Here is a 16,739-nt window from a genome sequence, read left to right as displayed (position 1 = left end):
GTAGCAACATACTTGGCCTAGAGGGACAATAAGTATAAATCTGGCCTAGTCCATGGCATCACACTGTATTTCTGATTTTGTATGATTTTGCATTTTGCAAATTTACTGTGTTTAAAATTTGAATGGCGGGTCTGTTTTTTTGGTTTTCTTTAGTTTTTTTGTGGACAAAGAGGCATTTGTGTTTCAATGCAAGTCAATGGAATGCAGAAAATGTACATACAAATTCACATTTTGTATGAAAATTTGCATGCAATTTTGAAGTTAATTAGATGGATTTTCATGTAAATTAACTGCATTGGTATTCAAGGAAAAATCACAAATCAAAATTTTGCATACAAACACATATGAAAACTACAAAAAGGTGCATAAAAATTTGCAATTTAAAAAAAAAAATCGCAAACGCAGAATTGTTTTAGACAAGTGTTAGATTTGCAGAATCAGCAGTACTAAATTCTGTCTGGAACTAGCAGAGATCATCTTAACTATATCAACTTTGACAGTCGATTTATACAGTGGGATGCAAACGTTTGGTCAACCTTGTTAATTGTCATGATTTTCCTGTATAAATTGTTGGTTGTTACGATAAAAAATGTCAGTTAAATATATCATATAGGAGACACACACAGTGATAATTTGAGAAGTGAAATTAAGTTTATTGGATTTACAGAAAGTGCGCAATAATTGTTTGAATAAAATTAGGCATCCCACTGTATATTATTTAATTTCAACACAGAAGAAAGCAAGCTCTTGACAGCTAGAAGATGTTTATTAAAATGTTGACTGTAATGGATTGCGGAAATGCCGCCGCGCGGTCTGGCAGCGGGGCGGCTGTCTCCGCATTCAGACCGGCGGTTTCCGCACAGCAGTATGTGTCTGGTCTGCCTGGGCCTTCTAGTGCACACAGATGGAGAGCTACGCGCGCGCGCTAGAAGGCAAGCCCTTTATGCCAGTAGGAGAGCGATAAGCTGATCAGATCGATCAGCTGATCCCAGCGCGTTTACTGATTGGCTGAGTGGCGCAGGGTGGCGCGGAGGAGCGCTGCAGTATATATAGATCTTGCTGGTCAGTCTCTGGTTGTCTGCCGTTGCGAATACTTACGTGTGAGCACTCAGACCTCAGTCAGATCCTACAGTGTGTTAGAACCAGGTGGACCTGGGAATTCACACTTAGCCAGATTACTGCTGTGTTATACTTTAGACCAGTTCCGGGGTGTTGAGACCAAGGACCTCACACCCAAGCTTAGGATCACTGTGTCATTGCTGTGTTATACTTTAGACCAGTTCCGGGGTGTTGAGACCAAGGACCTCACACCCAAGCTTAGGATCACTGTGTCATTGCTGTGTTATACTTTAGACCAGTTCCGGGGTGTTGAGACCAAGGACCTCACACCCAAGCTTAGGATCACTGTGTCATTACTGTGTTATACTTTAGACCAGTTCCGGGGTGTTGAGACCAAGGACCTCACACCCAAGCTTAGGATTACTGTGTCATTGCTGAGTTATTCTCTAGACTAGTTCCTGGGTGTCGAGACCAAGGACCTCACACCTCAGACTAGGACTGTGCTTTATATCTGTTATGACTATTTGCTCTGTCGACCTCTCTCTTGCTTTCTGATTCGGTACCTCTGCATATTTGCCTACCTGTTGCCAAACCCTGCCTGTACCCGATTACTGAATCAGCCTTCTGTCTCTGTACCTTATCTGCTCGTGTGTTGCCGACCTGGCCTGCCCGACCCTCCAGGCTGTCACTCATCCCTTGAGTGCTCAGTCTATCTGTACTAGCTGTGACACTATTCCACCAAGTGTCAGTTAGCTGTTAGGACTCCTGCTCCTCAGAGAGTCCGGCCTGCTAGCAGCCAGTGGCCTCTACTCCTCTGGAGTCCCCTGGCTGCAGTACAGTCTATTATTTGATCACCAAGTATCACTGGTTGCCAGGTTCTCTCTATTCCCTCTCTCAAGAAGATAGTCCCTGCACAGCCGAGGGCCACCTGCCCCTCAGGTGGTTCCTGGCCGAGCTGCCTGTGTCTCCCGCCTCACGGGAGATAGCCTACAGTTACACCAAACACTTATACTTCATTAGGTGTCCAGAGGTTAGTCATACTTGGATTATTGGTGATTATGCAGATCCATAATCAAGCAGTTTTTGCCTACTGCTGATGGTCTCCTGGCTTTTTTTTTAGTAAAATTTGGTGGGGGGCTAGCATCCACCAGGCCCCTAGACTCGTCCAGGCCCTAACTGCCTAGGTTTGCCTTGTGTATGATCCAGCTCTGGCTATGGGTTGCATATGTTAGCCATCTCTTGATTGGAAAAAAATTTTTTGTGCTAAATTATGTGCATATCCTGGTTATAAAAAAAAGAACGGTGGAGCCTTTTAGAGTAGGATGTAATTCCTCACTTCTGTTCTGACTAGAGCTGCACAGATTCTCAGTTCTACTCTGCTCACACTATAGATTTACAATTGCTAAACCTGCACATGTGCTGCCATGTTCTGTAACTGATATTAATTGCAGGTGTCACTCCGTTGGATTAAAGCTTTGTATATACTGTCATCAGCTCTGTCAGCTCATCCTTCTAATCACTGACACATATGAATTACACAGGTACTGTAAAGGAATGAGTGCAGATAAAGCACAGTCTAATTTACCATGGAACCTGTGTAAGTTAGATATGTCAGTAATTCGAGAGATGAGTTAGAGACCATGATTGCCATTAATCTTTGCAGTTCTCTGGGTTCCTGCCACAGGTGCAATGCAGTAAAAATGTTCTGCTGGGTATACACATAAAATGACTCCTTTTTCCCTTGTTAAAGTGATTTGAAAATATGAAAAATATCTAGGGAATTTTGCATATGTACCGTATTTTTTGGAATATAAGACACACCTAGATAGAGGGCAAAAATCAGGGGAAAAAAAACATCTAAACCTAAGTGCATCAATGGTTCAGGGGTGTATTATGAACCTTTAACCCCCCCCCATCTGTCTCTATCTAATCTACACTGCCCATCTACACTAAATCCTGCTACACTACACTTCACTTACCCCTGCTGCCTCCACCAACTGCACTTCGCTTCACTAACCCCTGCTACCACCACCAACTACACTACACTACACTTCACTAACCCCTGCTACCACCAACAACTACACTACACTACACTTCACTAACTAACCCCTGCAGCCAACCCAAACTACACTACACTACACTTCACTAACTAACCCCTGCAGCCAACCCAAACTACACTACACTACACTTCACTAACTAAATCCTGCAGCCAACACAAATTACACTACACTTCACCCCTGCTGCATCTCACCTGATCATGCTGCCGCGATCCTCTCCTCCTCCGCCTGACTGCCGCCATCCGAGGGTCATCCAAGGGTCCCAGCTGTGGTCATCCAGTATCCCAGCTCTTGAGTGTCCCAGCTGCCGGATCTTCTTCACTGCAGACTGCAGCCATGTGGTAATCACGCGGTGCCGCCCTGCCGACATCTTCCATAGTAACAGTTTCCTTTTCATAGTTACAGTGCCCCCTTCTGTGTGACGAGCGGCGCACGTGCATCGGGGTCACGCATGACATCAGGTGCACGCGCGCCGCTCTTCACACAGAAGGGGGCACTGTAACTATAAAGAGGACGCCGTTACTATGGAAGATGTCGGTGTGGCGGCAGCGTGTGATTACCACATGGCTGCAGTCTGCAGTGAAGATCATCTGGCGGCTGGGACACTCAAGAGCCAGGATACTGGATGACCGCAGCTGGGACCCTCGGATGACCCTCGGATGGCAGCAGTCAGGTGGAGGAGGAGAGGATCGCGGCAGCAGGATCTGGTAAGTATGTTTTGGGGCCAAAATACCGTACCTTTAAAATATAAGATGCACCCACTTTTCCCCCCTAGTTTTGGGGAAGAAAAAGTGCATCTTATATTCTGAAAAATACGGTAAGAGTGGTGCGAGATTACTTGCTGCTTATTGGTCAGCCTTGAAAATAAACCTGAAGTTAGTTTTTCATCTCCTAATTCATACCCCCCCTCCTCCCCACACACACAAAATATACAGTTAAACCATCAGGTTTGGGTGTTAGCACTGTATAAACCTCATATGCCTGTATATAACTTGATATTTGGCTGTCCAGGCTCCAATTGGGAAGGTATTTACTTACTGGTGCAGCCAAAAATAATAGCCAATCTAATTGGTTGGTGTCATTGAAAGACAAAAGCCTGGCATACACTTTCAATTTTGTTTGCAAATCACTGAACAATTTTACTACCTCCATGAAGTATGAGGTCAACAGATATTGAATACTATGACCCTCACACTACATGGATGTGGTGATTGGCCAGTCATAAATTCAAGTGTGTACCAGGATTAAGGGTGCATACATACATCCAATGTTGATTGGCCAATTTTACCACCTCCATGTAGTGTGAGAGCTTACAAACACAATCAATTCATAGTATTCAAAATCGATTGGCCCTCATACTGTATGGTAGTGGTAATATTGGCCAGTCATTGGCCAATCAAATTGTTTATGTATATCAGGTTTTCTAGAAGTTAGTGAAATCTGCAAATCATAAGCACAAATCATGAAAGATGGGGTGAAACAGATCTATAACCAAAAAGAGAAAAAAGATCTATCCTAACACAGACCAAGCTCAAACGGATCATCACCTAATTCCTACATGCACATGGCAACATAATTGTGAAAGTAACATTATTAATATACCAAATTATTAATATTGCTAACTTACAAGGTTTACATGCAACATGTCTACACTGAGTCCTATCTATCTACAGTCCCCTGACATGCTATACTACTGGCTTTGATATAATTAATGTTACTCTGACAGTAAATTAGAGTAAGCTTATAAACAGAGTATTGTTTATTTTCCCAGACCTTGGCAGAAAACCAGGAACTCAGGCAGCTTCAGCTGTTAGAGATGGAATATGAAAAATGAATCAAGATATATAAAATGTTTGACGCTCTCAGAGTTTTTTTTTTGTTATATATTGATATGTATAACTATGATTTAGACTTTTCTCTTTGTCACACTGCATAAGCCAGACAGATGCTAAGATAAGCATCTCAGGTATAGCCTTAGCAATGGATGTAGGGACATTAGACAGAGCATATTCACCCATTTTCATTGCCTGTTCTATAATGAATTGTATATGCCAATTTATTTAGCAATGTATTCATTTTCATAGGTTATAGTGACCGTATGGGTCTCACAGAATTTCGACTCCGCTTTCAAGTGTTGGCGGCACAAGTCATGAAGAAATATAACAATACATATGAACCTGTGGATGAGAGAAAGGTATAGTAGAACATATTAGAGAAATAATTAATAACATGCAGTATATTTTTGACTTTCACTTCTGTCAGAAACTGGGACCATCTATGACTGCTAGCAAACATTTTAGTCTTCTGATAGATTATTATTATTAATATTTATTGGATTTATATAGCGCCAACATATTACGCAGCGCTGTACAATAAATAGGATTACAGAGAATGATAACAGGTCTGCTGTGAAGAGCACTGCTGGAGGTTTTCATCCATTCCTTGTGGAGTCCAGCTGTGGCGATTTGCCGGAGAGGCTGAGGGGTGGCCAATACCCCTGATGCGCAGACGGGCCCTGACAGGCCGCATCATCTGGTGAGTCGTTACACATTGGGGGGGAAGACACTGGTGTGTCAATTATACCCGGATGAACTATATGCATTATCTCTGTGAGATCAACTAAGACAACAGGAAGTGTTTTAACTCCTTATATCTGCAGGACTGGACTTTTGAGTGCTTATCTGCTTTCTGACTGTGCTTATAATATTACTGATAGCACTCCACTAGATACTCTGGTGTACTGCGTGGAAGTCCTGATATTATATTGTTTGTTTGGTCTGCAAAGCGCTTATGTACTTTTGTTTTTTAATGATAACAGGGGTGACAGCACAATACAGGTAATAGACAATAGATACAACAATACAGGTAATAAGCAATACGATACTCAACACAATGTAGATAGTAATACAATGCCAGATCATACACTGGAGAGGTAGTGGTAAAAATACAAATTCCATAAATCTGGGTAAAGTGCACACAGTCAAGTATGATACACAAGAGGAGAGGGCCCTGCCAATGGCTTACAAACTAGAGGGAGGGATTAGTGACACGAAAGGAGGGGGTGCATCAAGAAGTTCTTGGCAGAGAGGGTTAGGGTAGTGTTAAGTTGATGTAGGCCTCCTTGAAGAAGTGAGTTTTGAGTGCTTTTTTGAAGGTGTTGAAGGTGGGGGCAAGCCTGATGGGCAGTGGGAGAGAGTTCCACAGGATGGGGGCAGCTCTAGTGAAGTCCTGTAGTTGTGCGTTGGAGTGCGAGATGCGTGGGGTGGTTAGGTTGTTGGAGGAGCGAAGTGGGCGGCCAGGTGTACATCTGCTGACCAGATCAGAGATGTAGGTTGGGCAGGATTTGTGTATAGATTTGTATGCCAAACATAGGATCTTGAAGCTGATTCTGAAGTGAATTGGAAACCAGTGAAGGGATTTGCGTAGGGGTGTCGTGGAGACAGAGTGGTGGGAGGAGTAGATTAGTCTAGCTGCTGCATTCATGATGGATTGTAGGGGGCGATGCGGTTTTGAGGAAGGCCTGACAGGAGTTGGAGTAGTCCAGGTGGGGGATGATGAGGGCATGGACAAGGAGTTTGGCAGTGTCTGGGGTCAGGAAAGGCCGAATCTTGGAGATGTTGCGTAAATGGAAATTGCAGGCCCTAACTACGGTTTGGATGTGGGGGGTGAAGGAGAGGGCTGAGTCCAGGGTGACACCCAGGCGGCAGGCTTGTGTGGTTGGACAAATGATTGTGCCATTGACAGTGACGTAGAGGTCTGTGGGGGGTGAAACAGCATGGGGTGGGAAGATTAGGAGTTCAGTCTTATCCAGGTTCAACTTTAGGAACCTGGCAGACATCCAGGATGAGATAGCTGAGAGGCAGTAGGATACCTTTTCCATGGTGATGGTAAAGAGGTCAGTGGTATGGAGGTAAATCTGGGTGTCATCTGCATATTGGTGATAGTTGAAACCCAGAGAGGAGATGAGTTTTCCGATGGAGGCAGTGTAAATTGAGAACAGGGGACCAAGAACAGAGTCTTGGGGGACCCCAACTGAAAGTGGGATGGAGGTCGAGGAGGAACCATTGAAGGAGGTCTTAAAGGAGTGATTTGAGAGGTAGGAGGAGAACCATGCTAGGGCAAGGTCTTAGATACCCACAGATTGCAGGGATTGGAGAAGCAGGGAATGGTCAGCAGTGTCGAATGCTGATGAGAGGACTAGGAGGAGAAGGATAGTGTATTTTCCTTCAACCTTGGCAAGCGTGAGGTCATTGACGACCTTGGTGAGGGCAGTCTCGGTGGAGTGGGCTTGCTGAAATCCTGATTATAGGGGGTCAAACAGGGAGTTGGAGCCAAGGTAATGGGTCATGCGTTGGTGGACTAGATGCTCCAGGAGTTTAAAAGAAAAAGGGAGGAGGGAGTGTTTTGCCTCACAGGAAGGGTTTTTAAACCCTCTAACTTCGCTCACCACCGCAGTGGGTAAAATGAATTGCAGCAAAACATGAGGAAAGGTTCAATAGTAATATTTATTGAGCTACAATCCTGTTATAATAATTATCTAGGCCTGCAGAATAATAGTTACATTGTATTTGAGTAATTAGTGAGCATCAATATTATTTTTTACCAAGTATTGCAGCACCACCTAGAGAAGATCGGGGGACCTCAGCGACCTCGGAGGGGAAATACCTGGTGACGGCATGTCTGCTTGTCCTTCGAGAGTCCCAACTCGAAAGTATTTTCCCTCCTTTATATAGACAGAATTCAATAACTGCGCAGGCGTAGAACATGTTTCATCAATGCGCCTGTGCAGATAAGGGTGCGTGATCACCATGTGCTTGTATCAGTGCCCTTGTGCAGACAAGACACATGACTGTGTGATCATAACGTGCTTTAGAAGCATCACAGAACACGTCTGACTATTGTTGCTTATGTGAGAACTTCGCACAACATCTCATATTTTGACTAGTGTTGTAGATAGCAACATTCTCATGGTCAGTTGGCCATGAGAATGAAAAAACATGCTATTTTGAATTAAAATAACCGCCAGTAATGTAATGAACTATCATAGAACATCCAGTACTTATAAAAGAAACAGTAATCTCTTATCAATTAATCAGACATTCATGTCACTTTTGTATCCCAGGGAGATAGGGCGGTAGCTGGATGGAAGTGAGGGGTCTAGTGAGGGTTTTTTAAGTAGGGGAAGTACAGTGGCTTGTTTGAAGTCAGAGGAGAAGTTGCCCGTGAAGAGGGAGAGGTTAAAGTGGACCTAAATTAAAAATACAAGATTTCAGAAATAAAATCTATTTTCTAAATTATAATAATAAATAGCAGCCTTTTTTCAGCTGCATGATGACAAATATAAAATATTTTACATTTATTGGAGGAACCCCTCTCTTCCTTTCATATTGCCGGCATATTGCTGGCAGACTGGTGGAGTAGGAGGTATTCGGCAAAGGAGGAATTGCTAATGGCTGCCACCTGTATAACCCTAGATATGAAAAGAGAAGGGTGAAAAGCATGAACTGAAATGCTCATAGGCTTGAAGGAGTGTTTATTTATCTTTGTATGTGTCAGAGTGGTGCAACTAAATATTTTAAATTAAAAAAATGTTTGGTTTGGGTCCGCTTTAAACAGAGAGGTGAGGACAGGAGCCAGAACAGGGAAGTGAGGACAGAGGCAGTTGGATGGCACAGGGTCTAGGGGGCTGAAGGTGGCAGGAGAGGTGGCTAGGAGGTGACTGACTTCATCCTCTGTGATAGAAGTAAAGGCGGTGAGTGGTCGGTGGGGTGGGGGAGAGGTATGCGGGGGAGAGGAAGAAGTGGTGGGGTGGAGGCAGGAGATTTCCTGTCAGATGCTGGCTATTTTGTTGGTAAAGTGGGTGGACAGATTCAGTTCTGGGAACCACATTACAAAAAAGATATTGCAGTTTTAGAGCAGGTGCAGAGACGAGCAACAAAATTGATACGTGGGATGGAAGGTCTCACTTACCAAGAAAGGTTAGATAAACTGGGTTTATTTAGTTTAGAGAAAAGACGCCTTGGAGGGGATCTAATTAACATGTATAAATACATTAGAGGGCAATATAATAGCTTGGCGGATGAGCTTTTTGTCCCTATGCGTTCTCAGAGGACTAGAGGACATGATCTGCGCATGGAGGAAAAACGTTTTAGCCATTTATTTAGGAAAGGGTTCTTTACATTAAGAGTGATTAAGATGTGGAATGCATTGCCGCATGAAGTAGTTATGACAAATTCTATACCTGCATTTAAAGGGGGCTTAGATGCTTTCCTTGCATTGAAAGACATCCATGGCTACAATTACTAGGTAATGCCCAATGATGTTGATCCAGGGATGTTATCTGATTGCCATCTGGAGTTGGGAAGGAATTTTTTCCCTTTTGGGTCTAATTGGACCATGCCTTGTAAGGGTTTTTTCGCCTTCCTCTGGATCAAGTTCTGAAAGAAATGGAGACCAATGGTTGGTGGTAACGAAGATTGAGGCTGAAAATTGCTTCTGACAAAGATCTGGGACCAGCCTGCCTCCTGAAAGAAGTGTTAAACATATAGCCATGCTGCATTACTTACAAGATTCCCACCACTGCAATATATCACTGGTCCTTTCCTTTTCCAGTTTATTGCACCTCTCCCTCCCAAACTGATCAACCAGCTCCTGGTGGAGATGTGACCAGAGGGACAAGTGCCTTTAGTGTTGTGTGTGTGTGTTGGGTGGTGGTAGTGGTCTAACGCAATCCTGAGACAGTACTGGAGCAAAAAACAGGGCGATAAAATGTGCTAGTGCAGTGTCTGGAAGACATCAAAAACTGTTTACCAACACCTGGATGGTGGGATCCCTCATATTGTCCATAGCCTCAAAAGTACCCTGTTAGTTACTTACCTACTCCAGGGGTGTGTTTCCCCAGGCTCAGAATCACTGGCCTTGTGGCCAACACTCTCATTGAACATGTTCCCATTTTGAAGATATGGATAAGTGTAGTCTATATTCTTTTTGTTTGCTTACAATAAAGTAAGTCATTATGTGTAACACAAACACATTTTAAAACCGTAAAACTACACGAGCAGATATTTGTACAACAGCAAAAATAAGCAGTTAAACTTTATGTTCATTGAAAAACCCTCCCCTGGCAGTTATAAAAGCCTTACACGCCATCTGCAGTAGGATGGCTATTTTTAAAAACTCAGCTGAGAAATATTTCCATTCTTCATGCAAGAATCATGGTAAGACATCAGCAAAAGCTTTTGTTTGGTTATAATTACATCAATTAGACTTGTGTATGATAGGAATAGTTTATAATTGCTTTAATGGATTTACTTCAAACCTTTTTATTGATTTAATGGACAGGATACAAAGTAAAGTTACAATATGTTGGAGCAGATAACAACATTGAAGCCACATAGGGGACCATAATTCACAGAAGTTTCATCCAACAGGAGCAGTGGATTGTTGACAATGCCATTGTAACAAACTTGCCTAGCCAGCATTCCAGGAACCAGCCAAAACAGCTGGCTTCTCTCCTTGGGCTAGCATAGTATTAGATTCCACTTGATAGAGTTAGTAGGAGGTATTAGGAACATGCAATAAAACATTGAGTTTTTGAGAAAATCAATTTAAAAAAGTTCAAAGTAAAATGTTTTTTTAAACTCGGTAAAATGACATATTGCTGTGGTACATTTTAATATATACTGAGTTTTGTGTCTTGTAAGACACAATAAGATGGACAGCTTGAGGCCTCCCAAACCCCTTTAACACCTTCACATCCATGCAGGCTGCTATAGCGAGAATAAGGAGCTGGGAGTGCGTATTGCTGCACACCTTAAACGATATCAGCCCACATGGTACATGATATAGGGGGCTCTGAGACGGGTAGCAATACCTGTCCCTCTACCCCACTTCTGGTGCTAAGGAGTAGGTATGAATACAGTGGGATGCAAAAGATTGGGCAACCTTGTTAATTGTCATGATTTTCCTGTATACATCGTTGGTTGTTAGGATAAAAAATGTCTATTAAATATATCATATAGGAGACACACACACAGTGATATTTGAGAAGTGAAATGAAGTTTATTGGATTTACAGAAAGTGTGCAATAATTGTTTAAACAAAATTAGGCAGGTGCATAAATTTAGGCACCACAAAAAAGAAATGAAATCAATATTTAGTAGATCCTCCTTTTGCAGAAATTACAGCCTCTAAACGCTTCCTGTAGGTTCCAATGAGAGTCTAGATTATGGTTGAAGGTATTTTAGACCATTCTTCTTTACAAAACATCTCTAGTTCATTCAGGTTTGATGGCTTCCAAGCATGGACAGCTCTCTTTAACTCACACCACAAATTTTCAATTATATTCAGGTCTCGGGACTGAGATGGCCATTCCAGAACGTTGTACTTGTTCCTCTGCATGAATGCCTTAGTGGATTTTTAACTGTGTTTAGGTTCTTTGTCTTGTTGAAACATCCAGCCCCAGTGCAGCTTCAGCTTTGTCACTGATTCCTGGACATTGGTCTCCAGAATCTGCTGATACTGAGTGGAATACATGCGTTCTTAAACTTCGACAAGATTCCCAGTCCCTTCATCGGCCACACAGTCCCACAGCATGATGGAATCACCACCATATTTTACTGTAGGTAGCAGGCGTTTTTCATGGAATGCTGGGTGGTTTTTCCTCCATGCATAACGCCCCTTGTTATGCCCAAATAACTAAATTTTAGTTTCATCAGTCCACAGCACCTTATTCCAAAATGAAATAAGGCTTGTCCAAATGTGCTTTATCATACCTCAAGCGGCTCTGTTTGTACTGTGGGCAGAGAAAAGGCTTCCTCTGCATCACTCTCCCATACAGCATCTCTTTGCGTAAAGTGCACCGAATGGTTAAACGATGTTCAGTGACTCCATCTGCAGCAAGATGATGTTATAGGTCTTTGGTGCTGGTCTGTGGGTTGACTCTGACTGTTCTCACCATTCGTCACTTCTGTTTATCTGAGATTTTTCTTGGTCTGTCACTTCAAGCCTTAACTAGAACTGAGCCTGTGGTCTTCCATTTCCTCAGTATGTTCCTAACTGTGGAAACAGACAGCTGAAATCTCTGAGACAGCTTTCTGTATCCTTTCCCTAAACCGCGATGTTGAACAATCTTTGTCTTCAGGCCATTTGAGAGTTGTTTTGAGACTCCCATGTTGCTACTCTTCAGAAAAAAATAAAAGAGGGAAACTTACAATTGACCCCCTTAAATACTCTTTCTCATAATTGGATTCACCTGTGTATGTAGTTCAGGGGTCACTGAGCTTACCAAGCCAATTTGAGTTCCAATAATTAGATGTAGAGGTTTTGGAATCAATAAAATGACAACAGTGCCCAAATGTATGCACCTGCCTAATTCTATTGAAACAATTATTGCACACTTTCTGTTTATCCAATAAACTTCATTTCACTTCTCAAATATCACTGTGTGTGTCTCCTATATGATATATTTAACTGACATTTTTTGTCATAACAACCAACGATTTATACAGGAAAATCATGACGATTAACAAGGTTGCCCAAACTTCCGCACCCCACTGTAACTGAACCCATACCTGTGTGTAGGCCACAGGTTGGTGGCTTAGGGTGGAATGTTGAAGCACACTTTAAGATCATTTGGGCCCCCAGATGTCCACCACCCAAGTAAAATGAGTACAGGGGTATTGTACCATCTTCACAAGAGTTAAAGTGTAAATGAAAACACAATAATGAAAAAAGACCTTCATCCTAAACGAGCAATGAATATTTACCTTTAATTAATGACCCCACACAAATATTCTCTATGGTCTTGATTGAAAACACCCCCCCCCCCCCATCCCAGTTAAATGGCTATAGGGTTGTTGAGGTATCCCTTATCCATTTCCACAACAGTTAAAAAGAAGTAAAATAATGAAGACACCACACAGAAAAAAAGTTTTTTTTTTAGTATTCTAAATTAACAATGGCACCCCCCCCCTCCCACACACACACCATGAGCATAGGCACCTGTTGCACTCCTGATGCTAACTAATGAAATCCTCCATCCACAGGGAGCATTCTGTCAGCCTAGGTTGATATATGGACAGCATCATCATCAAAATGGCTGTATGCACCATAGTGACAATTAAGCAAATCTTAGCAGTCTTGTGTTTATTATGATATATGTAATAACTACAAAATCAGGTGTTTCCTACATTGAAAACTGCATTTCCAGTTGTTCAAGATCTTGGAGCAGATGCTATAAAGCAAAGTTAAAGTAAGATGAGCTTACCTACAGATCAGTTAAACTATCCATCATATTAATGGAACAATAGGTCCAAAAGGAGCAACTTCCATTTGACCCTGGAGATGTTCCTCTTGACACTCCTAGCAGCAATACTAGTTTAACATTTTCAGAGCAGAGTGCTTAACCCTTTCTTGAGACTTCTGGAGGTGCATAAACTATGCAAAGGTTTAGTGGAACTTAGAGGTTTTGTGGGTATAATACCTTATTAAAAGGTCACTGAAGCCAACCAAAAAAAAAATGATTTTTACTCACCTGGGGCTTCTACCAGCCCCCTGCAGCTGTCCGATGCCAACACAGACTTGCTCCAATGCTCCTGGCCCCGCTGACAGCCACTTCCAGTTTCGGCGACAGGAGCCGACAGGCCTGGGTCCCTTTAAGTTCAGAATAGTGTTTGGCATCAGAACAATGGGAGTTAAGCCAGGTTTTGAGAGATAATTATATTAAGAAGGGTGGGTGGGGAGTACAAACAATTCAAAAAGCATGTATTCTGTTATCACAGCTTCTCTTTAAAATGACCCTGTTGTGAGATGACTATGAAGGCTGCCATGTGTATTTCCTATTAGACAATACATAGCACCTGGCTGTTTTTCTGGTTCTCTGACTCTAAAGTTGGCCACGCACAATACAAATAAAAGATCCAATTGTACAAGAATTTGATAAATATGATCGGTGGTAGCAAATCAATTGAAAGGTTTTTTTTCATTCATTCGAGAAATCTGATTGAACTTCCTGTTTTTATTTTATAAAAGAATATCGGAAGTGTTGGATTTTTCTGATCAATTTATATGAAAATTGAATCGTCTGTGGTAGATTGACAATTTCTTTATGTACAAACCCAAGCAACTTTGCAAAGTTTTCAATCATTTTTATTATAACTGAGGAAAATTTTACTTGTGTGTGGTACATTGTACAGATATTTGAAATTTTACAATCAGTCAGGAAAATTGATTGCTATTATTGAATTGAAAAGATATTTAACATTTGTGTGGTGTGTGGCCACCTTTATACTTTAATCCAGTGACCCTGAATGAGTATGTAAATCAGGAGCCCTCACCAATGTTTGACCACACAAGTCACATTCTATGGTTCAGACTCTGAAGAAGCCAGAAAGATCAATGAGACAGCTAGGCATCTGCCATTGTTGACATTAAGAAAATATACAAATATAGCAGCCTTCATATACCTCTTACTTCAGGGTTACATTGCAAGTTAGCATGAACTAAATGCCCATTCAGAATGGCAGAGGAGATGTGCATTTCTCTTGACCCAACATTCTTTTAACGAAAGACATGAACGGTTACAGCCCCATCTTTGCAAATATACTCTGGGCCTTCTATATGTTTTCTCCTAGGTGATATTTTCACTTTCACTTAAAATTACTTTTAAGCAACCAGAAAGCAAGAAATTACTTAGAATTATTTGGACAGTACTTTTTCCTACCTACTTTTTGGTACCTTTTCAATTGCTGAGTGCAGAAAACAGACGATTAAGAAATATCTCCAAGGAGAAAATATAGAACATAGAAAATGTGAATTGAATAAGGGCCGAAAATCTTGGTAACCTTAATAATGGCACCAATTTCAAAGGGCGCCCTATTCACATCAAGGCAAATCTTTTCTCTATAGGCGCCAACTGTATAAAAAGGGGGCCACATAAATATAAAACAACTGTATGATTTGTAAAAGGGCACCACGTAAAAATAAAACAACTGTACTGTTTGTAAAAGGGTGCCGCGTAAATGTAAAACAACTATATTGCTTAATTTTCCAAGAAATACTGCGCTCCAATGGGGTAACAGATTCACAAGTTCAGGGGATCGCAGTTACATAAGGTTCACTCCACCTCAATCAGAATACTTGGATCAATCACTGCGCATACTTCTTTAGCCTGTAAAATCATAAAAAGCACATAGTGCCCAGTACTGCTAAAATCAAGCTATGGTTAACACCCCGTGTTGCACACCTGGGGGTAGTGCCACCACCTTATAGGGGAAACTCAGCGGGTCCCCCCCTCCGTGCTTGCACTCACCAAAAGAGCGTCTTACTCTATTGCATATCAAACATATGATCCACACTCCTTTGCCAGCCAAGGGGAAGTAGACAGTTTGTCAAGCGTAAATCCGTTTAATAAATAAAAGACATCTCGTAGGCTTACAGTTTGCAGGTTACGGCTCCACCGCGGACAAACAGAGCCGCTCGCTCCCACTGTATCTCCCTACTTCCGGGTGACGTCACTACGCACCTCCGACTCCGCCCTACGCGTTTCGTCACACTCCGTGACTCATTCAGGGGCTCATATTATATATTATATTGCTTGTTATCTTTAACTTTTATGTCCATACCAACTGTATTGATTACAATAACCCATTATTTAACAAATGATCATTTCTAAAACTATTTTTACTTAAACTGTTCTTTATGCTTTCTCAGACAAAAATTACATTACAGTAAATGTACATTTCAACTTTTTGCACCACAACAAGCAGCTTCCATGATTCTCACCTATGTTACAAATGATTGTTTTTCAACAAACTTACTTAAACTTATAAATAAAATGAAAGTCTATTTTTAGGTTTTGACTCCTAAATTAAAAATCATATTGATTCCATGTTAAATCAAACCAAAAACAATCATATTCTAATTTATATTACACAAAGAAAATAGGGGATTAAGGTTAGGTGCCCCCTGGGGGGGGGGGGGGTAGGTTTAAGCACCACCAAGGGGGACTTAGGGTTTAGGCACCACCAAGGGGGTCTTAGGGTTAGGCATTACTAGGGGGGTCTTAGGGTTAGGTACCACCAGGGGCATCTTAGGGTTAGGCACCACCAGGAAGGGGGGTCTTAGGGTTAGGCATCACTAGGGGGGCCTTAGGGTTAGGCACCACCAGGGGCATCTTAGTGTTAGGCACCACCTGGGGGTGGGTCTTAGGGTAAAAACAAAATACATATATCCAGGCACATCGCATCTAGTTAGGACATTAAATAAGTTAAGGAAAGGGAGGTGCTGAAGGGGGTGTGGCTAGAAAACAGCAAAAATCTATTAACCCTTCGCACTCTCACATGCAAATGTTCAAACAAATGCATTCACAGATTCACTCATCCAGGCACAACTGTTATCCCTACAGCTAAGTTAACAGCTGGGGTTTTAGTTCACAGAAGAATGCATTCTTATACTTAGTCACCTATACTGCGCAGAAGTACCCAGGTAAACATAGGTGTCCTAACTCTGGCCCTGTAACATGCATAGTGCAGACATGGGTAAGTCTCCACCAGGGGAGGCTTTTGTGTGAGATTAGGGAGAGGTTAGGTTATAGTAAAATATCAGTAAGTATTAAAGATATTT

The 16,739-nt window shown here is 42.0% G+C and overlaps 1 protein-coding gene across 1 annotated transcript in view; it reads left to right on the top strand.

The window, feature by feature from the left end:
- The window catches only part of LOC137520706 (unconventional myosin-XVIIIb-like), an 816,938-nt gene that overhangs the window by 348,476 nt on the left and 451,723 nt on the right, over positions 1-16,739 (top strand). The window contains exon 22 of the mRNA XM_068238990.1: positions 5,201-5,310. Coding sequence (XP_068095091.1) covers positions 5,201-5,310 — 110 coding nt within the window. The remainder of the gene's footprint in view (positions 1-5,200; positions 5,311-16,739) is intronic.

Source organism: Hyperolius riggenbachi, chromosome 1 (genome assembly GCF_040937935.1).
Source record: "Hyperolius riggenbachi isolate aHypRig1 chromosome 1, aHypRig1.pri, whole genome shotgun sequence".
Classification (NCBI taxonomy): Eukaryota; Metazoa; Chordata; class Amphibia; order Anura; family Hyperoliidae; genus Hyperolius; species Hyperolius riggenbachi.
The sequence above is the reverse complement of the archived record's forward strand: the minus strand, read 5'-3'. Positions and strand labels throughout refer to the sequence as shown.